Here is a 17,331-nt window from a genome sequence, read left to right as displayed (position 1 = left end):
GCGCTGGTGACCGTGGAGCACCTCTGCCCGGGAATTTCCTAGTCTGTGGGCAACAAAAACACGGCGTCCACTCACCCTCTGCGCTTTCACTAGGAGCTGCAATCCTGAGCTGTTCCTAAACGGCCATCTTGGATCACCTCCTGCAATTCTTGAAGAAGAAATTGCCTTAAGGCATCAGCATGCTTCTCTCTATGAAACAGATTTCCTAAAAGGAACGAGAAAATCTTGGAAAATCTCTTATTTGTGTTCTCACCAGAGCTTGAAAGGATACTGCATTAAGAAAAGGGACATGGCCTGAGTTCATAAAATATTGTTTTAACATGAAAATGCAGTTACTGCAAGGAATTGGGAGTGAACAGATAACCTGAGAGGTTAGATATAAGAATAGTTGAGAATTATTACTATTATTATTATTATTATTATTTTGAGACAAAGTCTTGCTCTGTCACCCAGGCTGGAATGCAGTGGTGCTATCTCAGCTCACTGCAACCTCTGCCTCCTGGGTTCAAGCGATTCTCCTGCCTCAGCATCCCAAGTAGCTGGAACTACAGGTGCATGCCACCACACCTGGCTAATTTTTTGTATTTTTAATAGAGACGGGTTTTCACTATGTTAGCCAGGATGGTCTTGATCTCCTGACCTCATGATCTGCCCACCTCAGCCTCCCAGAGTGCTGGGATTACAGGAGTAAGCCACCGCACCCAGCCAAGAATAGTCAAGAAATTCTCATAAAATTCACTGTAAACGATGGAAAGCTGAAAATGAGGAAGAGAGAGAGAAGAGAAATGCAGGGAAGTCACAAGAGCTTCATATAGTAAAAATGCCATAGGAGAGAAGAGATCAGAGGGGAAGCAAAAATTAGAACAATAATAGGAGACAATTTACCTGACTTCAAAAGTTGAATCTTTTACTCTAAAAAGGTCAAAAAGAATCACAATGAAAAAAGACCTAACCTAAATCAACTAGTACCCAAATTTTAAGGATATTGAAAACAAAAAAGTCCACCAAGAATGTAGATAGAAAAATGGGTTATTGCAAAGAAAAAAAAATAGTCTCCTCCTCTACAATACAACATTAGAGGCCACAATATATTCTTTCACATTCACATTCTTAGTGCATGTCAACAGAGCTCTAAGAGGAAAATACTGTGACTCGACTATCAAATGCTGTAAAAGCGCAGCAGAAACTTTCTCCCTACCATGTGAAGATTTAAAACATATTCTGTACTTCCTAAATCATTGAGTATTAAGTGTACTACTTTAGTCAGAAATTAATCAAAACAAAAACTTAGAAAATATAGTATAGAAGAGCACAGCATGGAAGATAGAGTATAAAAGAGGACCAAAAGCAAAGATACCAGTAAAATATGGAATTAATAGCTAAATAATTCTTGGTGATATGTTTATAAAACTTTAATACAAATGTCAAAAATGACTCTTAGAAAGGTATGTTATACTAGAATATGCTAATCTAAATTTTAAAATCACAGATTATTTTAATAGAGTCTGGGGTTAAGGAAATAAAAAAAAATTAAAACCTTTTTATTTATCAATGTGAAGTGAAATTTGAATGATTTTTAACGGTCACTTAAAAATTAAGCTTTCAATGTCTGAAATTTTTTAAAAGTTAACGTGATAAAATGTTTCAAATTACTGGTGAACAAATTACAATAAAAACAATGACAAAAAAAATTTTTTAATACAAAAAAATTAAAAACCTTTGTAAGAACTTACGTATATCAGTTACACAATAAATTACAATGAACTGTCATTATTAAAAGTAGACTCTCAGTTTAAGTCAGAAACAAAAATTATATTCTACTTACAGGAGAAATACTTGGTAGCAAATGAACAAAATGGTTAGAAATATATAGATAAACAAAGATAAACCATTAAAGAGAAATATGATTAAATCAAGTATATGGCAAAATTAATATCAGGAAATAGATAATTCAAGATACAAAGAATTATGTAAGAAAAGCACAGTAAGTCTTCACTTAACATCTGAGTGTTTTGATAACTTCTCAGAAACTGTGACTGTAAGTCAAACTACGTAGAACAAAACCAGTGATTTTTCTTTTTCTAATCAATGGTATAATGTTGCACAAAATGATGTCATTCAGGACCTGCTATAGTTCATTTCACTTAAAGTCACAGCTTCCAAGAATCTATTGATAAGTGAGGGCTTACTGTAAGTTATGTAACTGAAGATGAAATAGACATAAAATCACAAGCCAAATTAAAATATTTCATTAAAATGTGTAAACAAAAATTAGAAATAACAGGTAAACTTGAAAATTAGTATAGAGATTATTTAAATAATATTCAAAAGCTTTATTTATAAGTGTATACTGAAATAATACTACTACTAGTTAGGAAGAAACTAAAACTAATACAAAATACAAAATGTTAAAACTGATCACAAATGAGACAAAAAAATATCAAAAGTCAATCTTATGTAGACAATTCAATGTTATAAAACTAATTGCAGAAATGTTATCATGTAAAGAATTGCATAGCAAATATTTACAAAGCTCACGTGATATGACCATAATAAGTAAAACACCAGACAGCCTAACCCATTTTACACATAACAAGAATGCCTTCTATGATATTATAACCAGATCATTGTTCTGAAACTTCTAACCAATATGATAAAATGGGAAATATAATCCTTGAAAGTTGGAAAAAAAATTATCATTTGCCATTGATATGATAGTCTCCACTGAAAATACAAAAGACCTAATGAAACGACAATTAGGATTAGTGAAACAATTTATAACTTTGTTGGCTTCAAACTAAATATATGAAAATAAGTTTTTTTTATTTTAAACCAGCATTACCCAGTTAGAGAAATACAATGGTGTAAATGAAATATGTCATTTAAAATAGAAATCTTAAAATATAAAATACCTAGGAATAAAAAATGTGAAGAAAACTGTAAAGCTACTCAGAACCAGTAAAGAAAGTACCATGGCATTACCTAGTCAAGTTTAGGATTTGTTTCTCCCATGTCCCAGCATTTCCATACTTAGAATATGTACCAGAGAAAAAAAGTGCTGAACTCTATAGCATCATTTATGATAGCTTCAAACTACAAACCACCCAAATGTCTGTCAAGTACCTGGGATACATAAATCGGAGCACAGTCATACCATGGACTACTATATAGGAATAAAAATGAAAAACCTGCAGCTCTTTGCAGTCACAAGAATGAGTCTTGCAATCATAAACCAAAGAGCCAAGACGAAAGAAACATATGGCATAAAACTACTCTATAAAGTTGGAAAGCAGACCCTATTCTTTATGGATGCATATTTAAGTGATAACAGTAAAAATTAAATAAGTAGAAATCAGGTTGGAGGTAATTTCTAGAAGAGGTGAAATAGAGTTTTATATATGAAGGGCTTTCTGGTGTTGACAATGGGTTTTCTTAATGATGTTGGTGGTAATTACATGGGCTTTTACTCTATGATTACTAAGTAAAATGTATGTATATATATATTGTGCACTTTTTATGTTGTATATTTTGTAATTAAAAATACCACAAAATAAAATGCAATTGCAAACTGATAAAATACTTGCCACTTACATTTCTAAGAGATTATATCCTTTAAATTAAAAAACTTGTAAATATCAATCTAAAAGAATGGGAAAATGGGCTGAGTTTCCAAATGTATAATTTACAAAATAAGAAATGGTTAATAAGTAGATAAAATGTTAATAATTTATAATAACAAAATCCTATAAGTAGTTGTCATGCACTAAATTGTAAAAGATTAACAACATGGGAGTGTTTTGAAATACTCATTTTCATCTTCTGGCAGTGTAGGTAACAACCAGTACAAACATTTCTTTTTTCTTTTTTTAAATTTATTTTATTTTAGGTGCATACTATATCTGGCATTTCTCCCCATGTTATCCCTCCCCACCCCCCCTCACCCCACCCCCTGCTGTCTCTCCCCTACCCCCCCAACTGCCCCCAGTATGTGATGCTCCTCTCCCTGAGTCCACGTGTTCTCATTGTTCAACACCCGCCTATGAGTGAGAACATGCGGTGTTTGATTAAGAGTGTCTCAATGGACATACATGTGCATGTGTCTTTATAATAGAATGATTTATAGTTCTTTGGGTATATACCCAGTAATGGGATTGCTGGGTCAAATGGAATTTTTATTTCTAGATCCCTGAGAAATCGCCACACTGTCTTACACCATGGTTGAACTAATTTACACTCCCACCAACTGTGTAAGAGTGTTCCTATTTCTCCATATCCTCTCCAGCATCTGTTGTCTCCAGATTTTTAATGATCGCCATTCTAACTGGCGTAAGATGATATCTCAGTGTGCTTTTGATTTGTGTTTCTCTAATGACCAGTGATGATGAGCATTTTTTCGTATCTTTGTTGGCCTCATATGTCTTCTTTTGAAAAGTGTCTATTCATATCCTTCACCCAATTTTGAATGGGTTTGTTTGTTTTTTTCTTGTATATCTTTTTTAGTTATTTGTGGATTCTGGATATTAGCCCTTTGTCAGATGGGTAAATTGCAAACATTTTTTCCCATTCTGTTGGGTGCTGATTCGCTCTAATGATGCTTTCTATTACTGTACAGTAAATTTTAATTAGATCCCATTTGTCTATCTTGGCTTTTATTGCCATTGCTTTTGGTGTTTTAGTCATGAAGTCCTTTCCTATGCCTATGTCATGGATGGTTTTGCCTACATTTTCTTCTAGGGTTTTTATGGTGTTAGGTTTTATGTTCTTTAATCCATCTGGATTAAATTTTAGTGTAAGGTGACAGGTAGGGGTCCAGTTTCTGCTTTCTGCACATTGCTAGCCAGTTTTCCCAACACCATTTATTAAACAGGGAATCCTTTCCCCATTGCTTGTTTTTGCCGGGTTTGTCAAAGATCAGATGGTTGTAGATGTGTTTCTTCTGGAGTCTCTGTTCTGTTACATTGGTCTACGTCTCTGTTTTGGTACCAGTACCATTCTGTTTTGATTACTGTAGCCTTGTAGTATAGTTGGAAGTCCAGCAGTGTGATGCCTCCAGCTTTGTTCTTTATGCTTAGGATTGTCTTGGCTATGTGAACTCTCTTGTGATTCCATAGGAAGCTTAAGGTGGTTTTTTTCCAGTTCTGTGAAGAAGGTCATTGGTAGCTTGATGGGGATAGCACTGAATCTATAGATTACTTTGGGCAGTATGGCCATTTTCATGATATTAATTTTCCTAACCATGAGCATGGAATGTTTTTCCATCTGTTTTTTTCCTCTCTTATTTCATTGAGCAGTGGCTTGTAGTTCTCCTTGAAGAGGTCCTTTACATCCTTTGTTATTTGTATTCCTAGGTATTTTATTCTCTTTGTAGCAATTGTGAAAGGCAGTTCACTCTTGATTTGGGTTTCTGTTTGTCTGTTATTGGTATATAGGAATGCTTGTGATTTCTGCACATTGATTTTGTATCCTGAGACTTTGCTGAAGTTGCTTATCAGTTTGAGAAGATTTTGGGCTGAGACAATGGAATCTTCTAGATATACAATCATGTCATCTGCAAATAGAGACTGTTTGACTTCCTCCTTTCCTAATTGAATACCCTTTATTTCTTCTTCTTGCCTGATTGCTCTGGCTAGAACTTCCAATACTATATTGAATAGGAGTGGTGAGAGAGGGTATCCTTGTCTAGTGCCTGATTTCAAAGGGAATTCTTCCAGCTTTTACCTGTTCAGTATGATATTGGCTGTAGGTTTGTCATATATGGCTTTTATTATTTTATTTAATAATAATATTTTATTATTTTTATGTCAATACCTATTTGAGAGTTTTTAGCATGAAGGGCTGTTGAATTTTATCAAAGGCCTTCTCTGCATCTATTGAGATAATCACGTGGTTTTTGTCTTTGGTTCCGTTTATGTGATGGATTACATTCATGGATTTGCATATATTGAACCAGCCTTGCATCCCCATGATGAAGCCTACTTGATCGTGATGGATAAGCTTCTTGATGTGCTGTTGCAATCTGTTTGCCAGTATTTTATTGAAGATTTTTGCATCAATGTTCGTCATGGATATTGGTTGAAGTTTTCTTTTTTAGTTGAGTTTCTGCCAGGTTTTGGTATCAGGATGATGGTGGTCTCATAAAATGAGTTAGGGAGGATTCCTTCCTTTTGTATTGTTTGACACATTTTCAGAAGGAATGGAACCAACTCCTCTTTGTACATCTGGTATAATTTGACTGTGAACCCATCTGGACCTGGGCTTTTTTGGTTTGTAGGCTATTGAATGCTGCCTCTACCTCAGCCCTTGTTATTGGTCTATTCAGGGATTCAACTTCCTCCTGGTTTAGTCTTGGTCGAGTACAAGTGTCTAGGAATTTATCCATTTCTTCCTGGTTTACTGGTTTATGTGAATAGAGCTGTTTGTAGTAATCTCTGATGGTAGTTTGTATTTCTGTGGGATCAGTGATGATATCCCCTTTATCATTTTTTATTGCATCTATTTGATTCTTCTCCCTTTTCTTTTTATTAATCTGGCTAGCAGTCTTTGTATTTTGTTGATCTTTTCAAAAAACCAGCTCCTGGATTTACTGATTTTTTTGAAGGGTTTTTTGTGTCTCTATGTCCTTCAATTCTGCTCTTAGTTATTTCTTGTCTTCTGCTAGCTTTTGAGTGTTTTTGATCTTCCTCCTCTAGCTCTTTCAATTTTGATGATAGGGTGTCAATTTTAGATCTTTCCTTATTTCTCATGTGGGCATTTATTGATATAAATTTCCCACTCGACACTGCTTTAAAGGTGTCCCAGAGATTCTGGTAAGTTTTGTCTTCATTCTGGTTGGTTTCAAAGACATCTTTATTTCTGCCTTCATTTCACTGTTTATCCAGTCGACACTCAGAAGCAAGTTGTTCAGTTTCCAAGTGGTTGTGCAGGTTTAGGTGTGTTTCTTAATCCTGAGTTCTAATCTGATTGCATTGTGGTCTGATAGACTGTTATGATTTCTGTTCTTTTGCATTTGCTGAGGAGTGATTTGCTTCCAATGATGTGGTCAATTTTAGAGTAAGTGCAATGTGGTGCTGAGAAAAATGTATATTCTGTGAATTTGGGGTGGAGCATTCTGTATATGTCTATTAGGTCTGCTTGGTCCAGCTCTGCATTCAAGTCCTGGATATCCTTGTTAATTTTCTGTCTTGTGGATCTAATATTGACAGTGGAGTGTTGAAGTCTCCCACTATTACTGTGTGGAAGTCTAAATCTCATTTTAGGTCATTAAGAACTTGCTTTATGTATCTGGGTGTTCCTGTGTTCAGGGCATATATATTTAGGATAGTTAGCTCTTCTTATTGGATTGATCATTTTACCATTATGTAGTGTCCTTCTTTGTCTCTTTTGATCTTTGTTGGTTTGAAGTTCATTTTATCAGAGACTAGGATTGCAACCCCTGCTTTTTTTGTTCTCCATTTGCTTGGTAAATCTTTTCCCATCCCTTTATTGTGAGTCTATGTGTGTCTTTGCATGTGAGATGGGTTTCCTGAATATAGCACACTGATGGGTTTTGACTTTTTATCCAGTTTGCCAGTCTGTGTCTTTTGATTGGGGCATTTAGGCCATTTACATTCAATGTTAATATTGTTATGTGTGAATTTGATCCTGCCATTTTGTTACTGGCTGGTTTTCTTTCCTATTAGTTGACTCATTTTCTTCATTGCATTTTTGGTCTTTGCCAACTGGTTTGCTTTTGCAGTGACCGGTACTTTTTCCTTTCTGTGCTTAGTGTTTCTTTCAGGAGCTCTTGTATGGCAGGTCTGGTGGTGATGAAATCTCTCAGTAATTGCTTGTCTCTAAGAGATTTATTTTCTCCTTCACTTATGAAGCTTAGTTTGGCTGGATATGAGATTCTGTGTTGAAAGTTCTTTTCTTTAAGGATGTTGTATATTGGCCCCCACTCTCTTCTGGCTTGTAGGGTTTCTGCCAAGAGATCTGCTGTGAGTCTGACTGGCTTCCATCTGTGGGTGACCCGACCTTTGTCTCTGGCTGCGCTTAGAATTTTTTCCTTCATTTCAACCCTGGTGAATCTGACAGTTATGTGCCTTGGGGTTGCTCTTCTTGAGGCGTATCTTTGTGGAGTTCTCTGCATTTCTTGAATTTGAAATTTGGACTGCCTTGCTAGGCTTGGGAAGTTATCCTGGATAATATCCTGGAGCATGTTTTTCAGCTTGGATTCATTCTCCCCATAATATTCAGGTACACCGATTAAGCGTAGATTAGGTCTTTTCACATAATCCCATATTTTTTGGAGGCTTTGTTCATTTCTTTTCACTCTTTATTCTCTTGTCTTGCCTTCTCTTTATTTCATTGAGTTGATCTTCAATCTCTGATATCCTTTCTTCTGCTTGATCGATTCAGCTATTAAAACTTGTGTTTCCTTCATGTAGTTCTCGTGCTGTGTTTTTCAACTCCATCAAGTCGTTTATGTTCTTCTCTAAGCTGGTTATTCTAGTTAGCATTTCGTCTAACCTTTTTTCAAGGTTTTTGGTTTCTTTGCATTGAGTTAGAATGTGTTCCTTGAGCTCAGAAAAGTTTGTTATTATCCATTTTCTGAAGCCTGTTTCTGTCGATTTGTCGCACTCCTTCTCGGTCAAGTTTTGATCCTGTGTTGCTGAGAGTTGTGATCTCTTGAAGGAGAAGAGGTGTTTTGGTCTTTGATGGATTCATCCTTTTTTTGTGCTGGTTTTTTCCCATCTTTGTGGATTTACCTGGCTGTGATGTCAGGGAGCTGCTTGATGAGGTCGCTTGTCTGCCTATGAAGGCACTACTGGGTTTCTTAGGGACTCCTTCAGGTTACTAAGGAAGCTTCCTCTTTCTTTTTTGTTTATACTGGGAGATAAGGCCCACCTCTTCTGCTTACCTGTAGGTACTGCTGGGCTGTCAAGAACGCTGTCCCATTGCTAAGTAGGCTTCCTGAGTTTTTTGTTAAAACGTGTAGCCCAGTCCCACCTCTCTAACAGTGGGTTGTGCCCTTCCTCCACTGGGCTGGATTATTCAGCATTCGGCTCAGACTGTGGCTCTGGCTGCGCAAGCCAGTAGAGTCAGAGCTTCAGCCCTCTGGGGTTTGTGGGGGAGGGTAGGGACCTGCCCAGCTGCACCCCACCTTCTCCCCCTTTCAGCTTCTTTTCTCTCCGGGTAGGGTAGGGGCCGACCCAACTGCTCCCGCTTACAGCTTCCTCTCTCTCCGGGCAGGGAGAGGGTGCGAAAGCTTAGTCGGCAAGCTCTCCTGGCCGCCTTTTGGGCTTATGTGTCTGCTTAGGTCTGTGCACAAATCCGGGACACCATCCTGGATTCTTATTCAACTCTGTGCTTGTAATTCTTGGCGCTTAACTGTCAAAGATCCCCTGTTCTGTGTATTGCTGAGGCTTTGGAGGAAGTGCTGTATCTGGACCAGAGCACCAGACAGGGACCCTCTTACTCGCTGGTCAGGTGCACTTTCGGGGTGAAACAGCATCCCTCCCTGCCTCAGTCTACCTTGAGAGGGCTTTGCTCACCATGGGACCAGACCTGTTGAAATGCACCTGGTATCTCGGTTGGAGCTAGGAGATCTCGGGATTTTTGCTTCTCTCTCACTGGGTGTTGTGCGCTGGAGTTGTGTCTAATTGGCCATCTTGGATCCCCCCTCTCCAAACATTTCTTAACAAAAATGAATATGTATGCAAAACCTTAAAAATCCACTTATTTATTTTAATCTTTCATATCTAGAAATTTTAACTCATGAATTAGGCATATATAATGGATGTTTATCACGGTATTATTTATGATTGGAAAAAACAGCTATAATTTAACATCCAAAAACAGAGCATCAGTTGAGTAAATTACAGTATACTCAAATACTGGGAAGTAGGCAGCCACTAAAGTGACCAGGTGAAGTTATGTGTTGTAATTGCTCAGAAGTCTAAATGACAAAGTCAAGAAAACTGGGCTTACATAGACCTCCTTTGATCCCAGGTCAACTTTTTTGATCTTCAGTTGTCTCATAGGTAAACCTGAGACAAACAAACACACTTCTTTAGCTGCTGAGAGGATTAATAAATAAAGTGATATATGTCAAATACCAGGAAGCTCTTGATTCTATATGTTGTGGTGTAAGAAAAAAGCAAGTTCCAAAACAAAACCCTGACAAAAAGCCCCAATTTCTGTGCAGCAGGGCAAGAAGAATGATACACAGGTATTGAGAAATTTAGTTTTGGAATTACATACCCCCAAATTGTAAGTGAGTAATTTTTAGTTTCTTCTGTATCTTATAATTTTGTTTTCTAGGATGTATTCTGATGTAATTTATTATCCTGAGAAAGACACTTTGCAAGATGCCCCTCCCAGCTCCCTCCCATCTAAAACCACAAGCTGCCTTGAGCTCTCGGCCTGTGTGACAGCCCCAGTTTCCAGCCCACCTCCTGGCTAGGTGCCATTTCTTTGCTCAGCTCCTTTAGGTCTTTGTGTCAGATAGGCCATCTGCATAGTCCTAAACTCTTGATTTCTTCCACTTCTTGGCACAGTCCCTTGGGACCCTTTCAGCTTTTCATTCTACAGGCTCAAGATCTGCCTTGCTGCCTTCCACAGCCCAAGTTCCAACCTGAGGGATAGCTGGGTCTCAATCTTCCCTTTACCAGGATGGGAAATGCCAACATCCTTCTTGGTTTCTCATTCCTGGAGGATGGTCCCAGCCCTCAGGGGCCACAGCAAATTGATGCACAGCTAAATTTTCCTGTAATTGTGGGTAACTCACAAAGGTGAGGAGAGGAGGTAACTTTGCACCTTTGACAGTTTTAGCTCCAGTCAACTGCTGTTCACTTTGACCTCAGGACACTCTTTACCCCACATCCATGAACATGTTGCAACATCACGCAACTACAAGGTAAACAGAGGTATACAGAGCCTTGTGGATTCAGTTTCTTCTCCTACATGGATGAATAGCAGCACCAGCAGAAGAGATAGTACCTCTTTTCCAGGCAGGCAGTGTGCTGAAACACTTCCTGGGCCTCTTAGCAGTGCCAAAGACATATATGGTGGCCTTACCCAGGAAGATGAGGCCATCCCAAGCCTCCAGCATGGGGTTGTGGAACTGGATATTGGTGACCCACTAGAGCTGTGGACTCCTTCAACTCTAGTGTTGAAGTGCCATATTCAATGAGCATAGTTCTTGAAAAGTCTCCAGGGACCCCACATCACATCATGAACTGACCCAAACCTCTAAATGCCCTAAATCAAAGCTGAGAGAGAGAGAGAGAGAGAGAGAGAGAGATACATTTTTAGGGATTGATATAGACTAGGCTGTCGTATTTGGAGCCCACTCATTGGGAGCCATGTATAGGGTGATTATATAATTTACTATCTAACCAAAGACACTTTTTGAGAGGAAAGGCAATTTAAATAATTATCTTGGGTCAACAGTTGACAACTAGGAATGCCCTAGGCAAACCAGGTTACATAATTACCCTAGCCATGGACCATACTTTGAGAAACACTTTCCAAAGTCCTCCCCATGTGCAGCTGCTCAGAGCCAAGCTCATGCTACACAGGTGGAAAAGCTTCTGTAAGAATGGGGCCCTTCCCTAGAAGACTTAGAATGTTAACAAGGAATGGGGAAGTAAGGGAACTACTGAAGATCATGGGACAGGAGGGCTGTGACACAGGCTTTGGGTCATTCACACCGAAGCTTATTCCAGAGACCAAAAGTATTTGATGGCTTTCTGTCATACCTTACCTGCCAGGCCACCTGCTTGATGGGCTCTTTCCTGAACCTAGACACCCCCAGGGCACCATCATCCTCCCTGATAGAACACTGTATTAGAACAATATGAGGAACATAGACACATGATCCCCCACCCTGGCCCTGAATTGTTTCATCTGTCAGCACCATGGTGTCAGTGAGACTTTCTGATGGAGACTTCCAAGCCACCTGGCTGCTTATGTTACTCTGTAAGTTGTTTCATAGCTTTTGAAGAGGTCTTCCAAATTAAATGACTTGTTTATGTCCCACTGCTGACACACCACATGAATAGGAAGTGTCAGTCTACATCAAAGCCCTCTCCTGCTGTATCTGCTACTGACAACACTGTTGTCAATCCATCTCAAAGGGGAGAATTCTCTTACAAAAATTCACTCCCTCTACTCAGTATAGTCCTTTGCATAATAATTAGTTTTTTTTCCTGATGCTATAGCACTCATTTCAACACTGCTAGAGAAATGAGTTATCCAGAAAGATACAACACTTCTAGTCATCAAAGAACCAGAGAAAAAGTATGTGGCTTAAAGCTGAGCAAAAATGCTGCCCTCCAAGTGGGAAATGATATATGCATGCTGGACATGATATACCTGCAGAGTTCTCCAATCCTATCACCCTTGCACTCTAGCTGTGCAGCCATCATCCTCCCTCCACATCACTACAATGCCTATCCTCATTTCCACAGATCCGCAGTTCCAAGGCCCTGACCTCCACCTGGGATCTTAGACACTGATCTGTAAATCCAGGATAGAGAGCCTAAATATCAGATTGATAAAGTGCAGTACTCATGAAGATGTTCATAAAAAATTTTAGAAGGACTGTTACATTAATAGCATTCCTGCTTTTATTTTTTAAACTAATTCATCATTTGTCTTAATCTGTTTTATGCTGCTATGACAGAATACCAAAGACTGAGTAATATAGTACTCTTTATACTATATGCTATTGTATACTATATTTATTACTCTTCTTTATAAAGAAAAGTAATTTATTTCTACAGTGCCAGGGGCTGGAAAGGTGCTGGTATCTGGTGAGGGCTTTCTTGCTGCATCATTCCATGGCAGAAAGGAAGTGGATGAGGGATGGTGAGAGAGGGACAAGGGAAGGGAACTGAACTCATTCCTTTATCAGGAACACACTCCTGCAATAACTAACCCACTCCCACAATAACAAGATTAATCCATTCCTGAGGGCAGAGCCTTCATGATCTAATCACCTCTTAAAGGTTCTACATTAAATCCATTGCTTTGGGGATTAAATTTCAACACATGAACCTTGGAGGACACATTCAAACCACAAAAACATTCTTCAGTAGAACTTTAATATAACCACCTTATAAAATTCTGTCAAATGAAAAAAAGAAAAGATAGCCCATAATTACACTACCCTAAAATGACCGCTTTTAACATTTTACTCTACTTCAGCCTTTTTCCTAAGTATATAATTTTACAGAGTTGTAATCATACCCAGTATATGATTTTATTATGTTTTCCCACTTACCATTATATTACAGGTATTTTTAATATTGCTACATAGTCTTCATGTTTGTCATTGTTAATAGCTATGCTGTAACAGTTCACTGAATCGAAGTGCTTGATTTACTTAGCTACCCTATTATCTTTAAACAATTTCTGATTTCTTTTTACAATAAGAAATTAGATGCACGTAATAATGGACATCTTTGTGACAGTGGTATTCTTTTTTACATTTTGACTTTCCACATAGTGTTAAAATTACTTGACCAAAGAATACAAACTTTTTATCTCTTGACTTACATTTCCAAAAGATTTTTAAAAGGTGCATTAATTTACCCTGCAGCTGGTGTAAATGAAGACCATTTTGTCATTGTTTTCTTGAGAGAAGAGCTTCCAAAGGTAGGGATATGGGATCAGGAGGAAGAAATCTAGCACCAAGGCCTCCACGCATTCTATAAAGAACCCTGGTTCTCACAGGCACACTGGTTTTATTTTTTTCTGTTTCTTACAGACTGAGCAATTGATAACGCTGTGGGTCCTCTTTGTTTTTACCATTGTTGGAAACTCTGTTGTGCTTTTTTCCACATGGAGGAGAAAGAGGAAGTCAAGAATGCTCTTCTTTGTGACTCAGCTGGCCATCACGGGTAAGTCACTATGCAAGTGAGAGAAGGAAGCTGTATGCAAAGTCCCTATGGCTTCCTGCTTTTAATGAATTTTATCAATAAAAATGTAACACATGGGTAAATTTGAGAATAATTTCTGAAAGAATATAAAACACGTTTCAATATTTCCTCTGGCATACTTAACACACATGAACGTCTCTAAGATTTCATTATAAAAATAACTCACTGCAGTAATAGAAATACCATTATCAGTGCCACCAAATGGTTCTATAGGATTTCCCTGTTTCTATATACAGTAGCCTCCATATTTCACTAATGTGATATTATCATATCACCATGTATTAAGAGCTTAAGGAATACATCCCAGAAAATGCACCAGCACTATCTCTATTCAATTATTAATTTTTTAAATATATATTTTATTGCATTTTAGGTTTTGGGGTACATGTGAAGAACATGCAAGATTGTTGTATAGGTACATACATGGCAGTGTGGTTTGCTGCCTTCCTCCCCATCACCTATATCTGGCATTTCTCCCCATGTTATCCCTCCCCAACTCCCCACCCCACACTGTGCCTCCATTAGTTCCCCCCCACACACCCCACTGTGTGATGCTCCTCTCCCTGTGTCCATGTGTTCTCATTGTTCAACACTTGCCTATGAGTGAGAACATGCGGTGTTTGATTTTCTGTTCTTGTGTCAGTTTGCTGAGAATGATGGTTTCCAGGTTCATCCAAGTCCCTACAAAGGACACAAACTCATTGGTTTTTATGGCTGTGTAGTATTCCATGGTGTATATGTGCCACGTTTTCCCTGTCCAGTCTATCATTGGTGAGCATTTGGGTTGGTTCCAAGTGCTTGCTATTGTAAACAGTGCTGCAATGAACATTTGTGTGCATGTGTCCTTATAATAGAATGATTTATATAATCCTTTGGATATATACCCAGTAATGGGATTGCTGGGTCAAATGGAATTTCTATTTCTAGGTCCTTGAAGAATTGCCACACTGTCTTCCACAATGGTTGAACTAATTTACACTCCTACCAACAGTGTAAAAGTGTTCTGATTTCTCCACATCCTCTCTGGCATCTGTTGTCTCCAGATTTTTTAATGATCACCATTCTAACTGGCGTGAGATGGTATCTCAGTGTGGTTTTGATTTGCATTTCTCTAATGACCAGTGATGGTGAGCATTTTTTCATATGTTTGTTGGCCTCATATATGTCTTCTTTTGTAAAGTGTCTGTTCATATCCTTTGCCCACTTTTGTATGGGCTTGTTTTTTTCTTGTGTATCTGTTTTCGTTCTTTGTAGATTCTGGATACTAGCCCTTTGTCAGATGGGTAGATTGCAAAAATTTTTTCCCATTCTGTTGGTTGCCGAGTCACTCTAATGATGGTTTCTTTTGCTGTGCAGAAGCTGTGGAGTTTAATTAGGTCCCATTTGTCTATTTTGGCTTTTGCTGCCAATACTTTTGGTGTTTTAGTCATGAAGTCCTTGCCTATGCCTATGTCCTGGATGGTTTTGCCTAGGTTTTCTTCTAGGTTTTTTATGGTGTTAGATCTTATATTTAAGTCTTAATCCATCTGGAGTTAAGTGTAAGGTGTCAGGAAGGGGCCCAGTTTCTGCTTTCTGCACATGGCTAGCCAGTTTTCCCAACACCATTTATTAAACAGGGACTCCTTTTCCCATTGCTTGTTTTTGTGAGGTGTGTCAAAGATCAAATGGTTGTAGATGTGTGGTGTTGCCTCCGAGGCCTCTGTTCTTTTCCATTGGTCTATATCTCTGTTTTGGTACCGGTACCATGGTGTTGTGATTACTGTAGCCTTGTAGTATAGTTTGAAGTCAGGTAGTGTGATGCCTCCAGCTTTGTTCTTTTTGCTTAGAATTGACTTGGCTATGCGGGCTCTCTGTTGGTTCCATATGAAGTTTAAGGTGTTTTTTTCCAGTTCTGTGAAGAAGGTCATTGGTAGCTTGATGGGGATAGTGTTGAATCTATAAATTACTTTGGGCAGTATGGCCATTTTCACGATACTGATTCTTCCTAACCATGAGCTTGGAATGTTTCTCCATCTGTTTCTATCCTCTCTTATTTCATTGAGCAGTGGTTTGTAGTTCTCCTTGAAGAGGTCCTTTACGTTCTTTGTTATTTGTATTCCTAGGTATTTTATTCTCTTTGTAGCAACTGTGAATGGCAGCTCGTTCTTGATTTGGCTCTCTTTAAGTTTGTATTGCTGTATAGGAATGCCTGTGATTTCTGCACATTGATTTTGTATCCTGAGACTTTGCTGAAGTTGCTTATCAGTTTCAGGAGATTTTGGGCTGAGACAATGGGTCTTCTAAACATACCATCATGTCGTCTGCAAATAGGGACTATTTGACTTCCTCCTTTCCTAATTGAATACCCTTTATTTCTTTTTCTTGCCTGGTTGCTCTGGCTAGAACATCCAATACTGTATTGAATAGGAGTGGTGAGAGAGGGCATCCTTGTCTAGTGCCAGATTTCAAAGGGAATGCTTCCAGTTTTTGCCCATTCAGTATGATATTGGCTGTGGGTTTGTTGTAAATAGCTTTTATTATTTTGAGATACATTCCATCAATACCTAGTTATTGAGAGTTTTTAGCATAAAGGGCTGTTGAATTTTGTCAAATTTTCTCTGAATCTATTGAGATAATCATTTGCTTTTTGTGTTTCATTCTGTTTATGTTGTGAATTACATTTATAGACTTGTGTATGTTGAACCAGCCTTGCATCTGCAGGCTGAAGCCTACTTGATCGTGATGGATAAGCTTTTTGATGTGCTGTTGCAATCAGTTTGCCAGTATTTTTTTGAAGATTTTTGCATCTATGTTCATCATGTATATTGGCCTAAAGTTTTCTTTTCTTGTTGAGTCTCTGCCAGGTTTTGGTATCAGGATGATGCTGGTCTCATAAAATGATTTGGGAAGGATTTCCTCTTTCTGGATTGTTTGGAATAGTTTCAGAAGGAGTGGTACCAGCTCCTTAGTATGTCTGGTAGAATTTGGCTGTGAACCTGTCTGGACCTGGGCTTTTATTGGTTGATAGGCTATTAATTGCTACCTCAACTTCAGCCCTTGTTATTGGTCTATTCAGGGTTTCAACTTCCTGGTTTAGGCTTGAGAGGATGCCAGTGTACAAGAATTTATCAATTTCTTCCAGGTTTACTGGTTTATGTGCATAGAGTTGTTTGTAGTAATCTCTGATGGTAGTTTGTATTTCTGTGGAATCTGTGGTGATATCCCCTTTATTGTTTTTTATTGCATCTATTTGATTCTTCTTTCTTTTTTATTAATCTGGCTAGTGGTCTATTTTGTTGATCTTTCCAAAAATCAGCTCCTGGATTTACTGATATTTTTAAAGGGCTTTTTGTGTCTATCTCCTTCAGTTCTGCTCTGATCTTAGTTATTTCTTGTCTTCTGCTAGCTTTTGAGTTTTTTTTTTTTT

The 17,331-nt window shown here is 38.1% G+C and overlaps 1 protein-coding gene across 3 annotated transcripts in view; it reads left to right on the top strand.

Moving 5' to 3' along the window:
* The window catches only part of NPSR1 (neuropeptide S receptor 1), a 179,713-nt gene that overhangs the window by 26,494 nt on the left and 135,888 nt on the right, over window positions 1-17,331 (top strand). For all 3 annotated transcript variants that reach the window (XM_037729120.1, XM_037729121.1, XM_017502228.2), the window contains exon 2: window positions 13,754-13,886. In XM_037729120.1, coding sequence (XP_037585048.1) covers window positions 13,754-13,886 — 133 coding nt within the window. The remainder of the gene's footprint in view (window positions 1-13,753; window positions 13,887-17,331) is intronic.

This window comes from Cebus imitator, unplaced genomic scaffold (genome assembly GCF_001604975.1).
Source record: "Cebus imitator isolate Cc_AM_T3 unplaced genomic scaffold, Cebus_imitator-1.0 Scaffold294, whole genome shotgun sequence".
Lineage (NCBI taxonomy): Eukaryota > Metazoa > Chordata > Mammalia > Primates > Cebidae > Cebus > Cebus imitator.
This window is presented reverse-complemented; position numbering and strand designations above follow the sequence as displayed.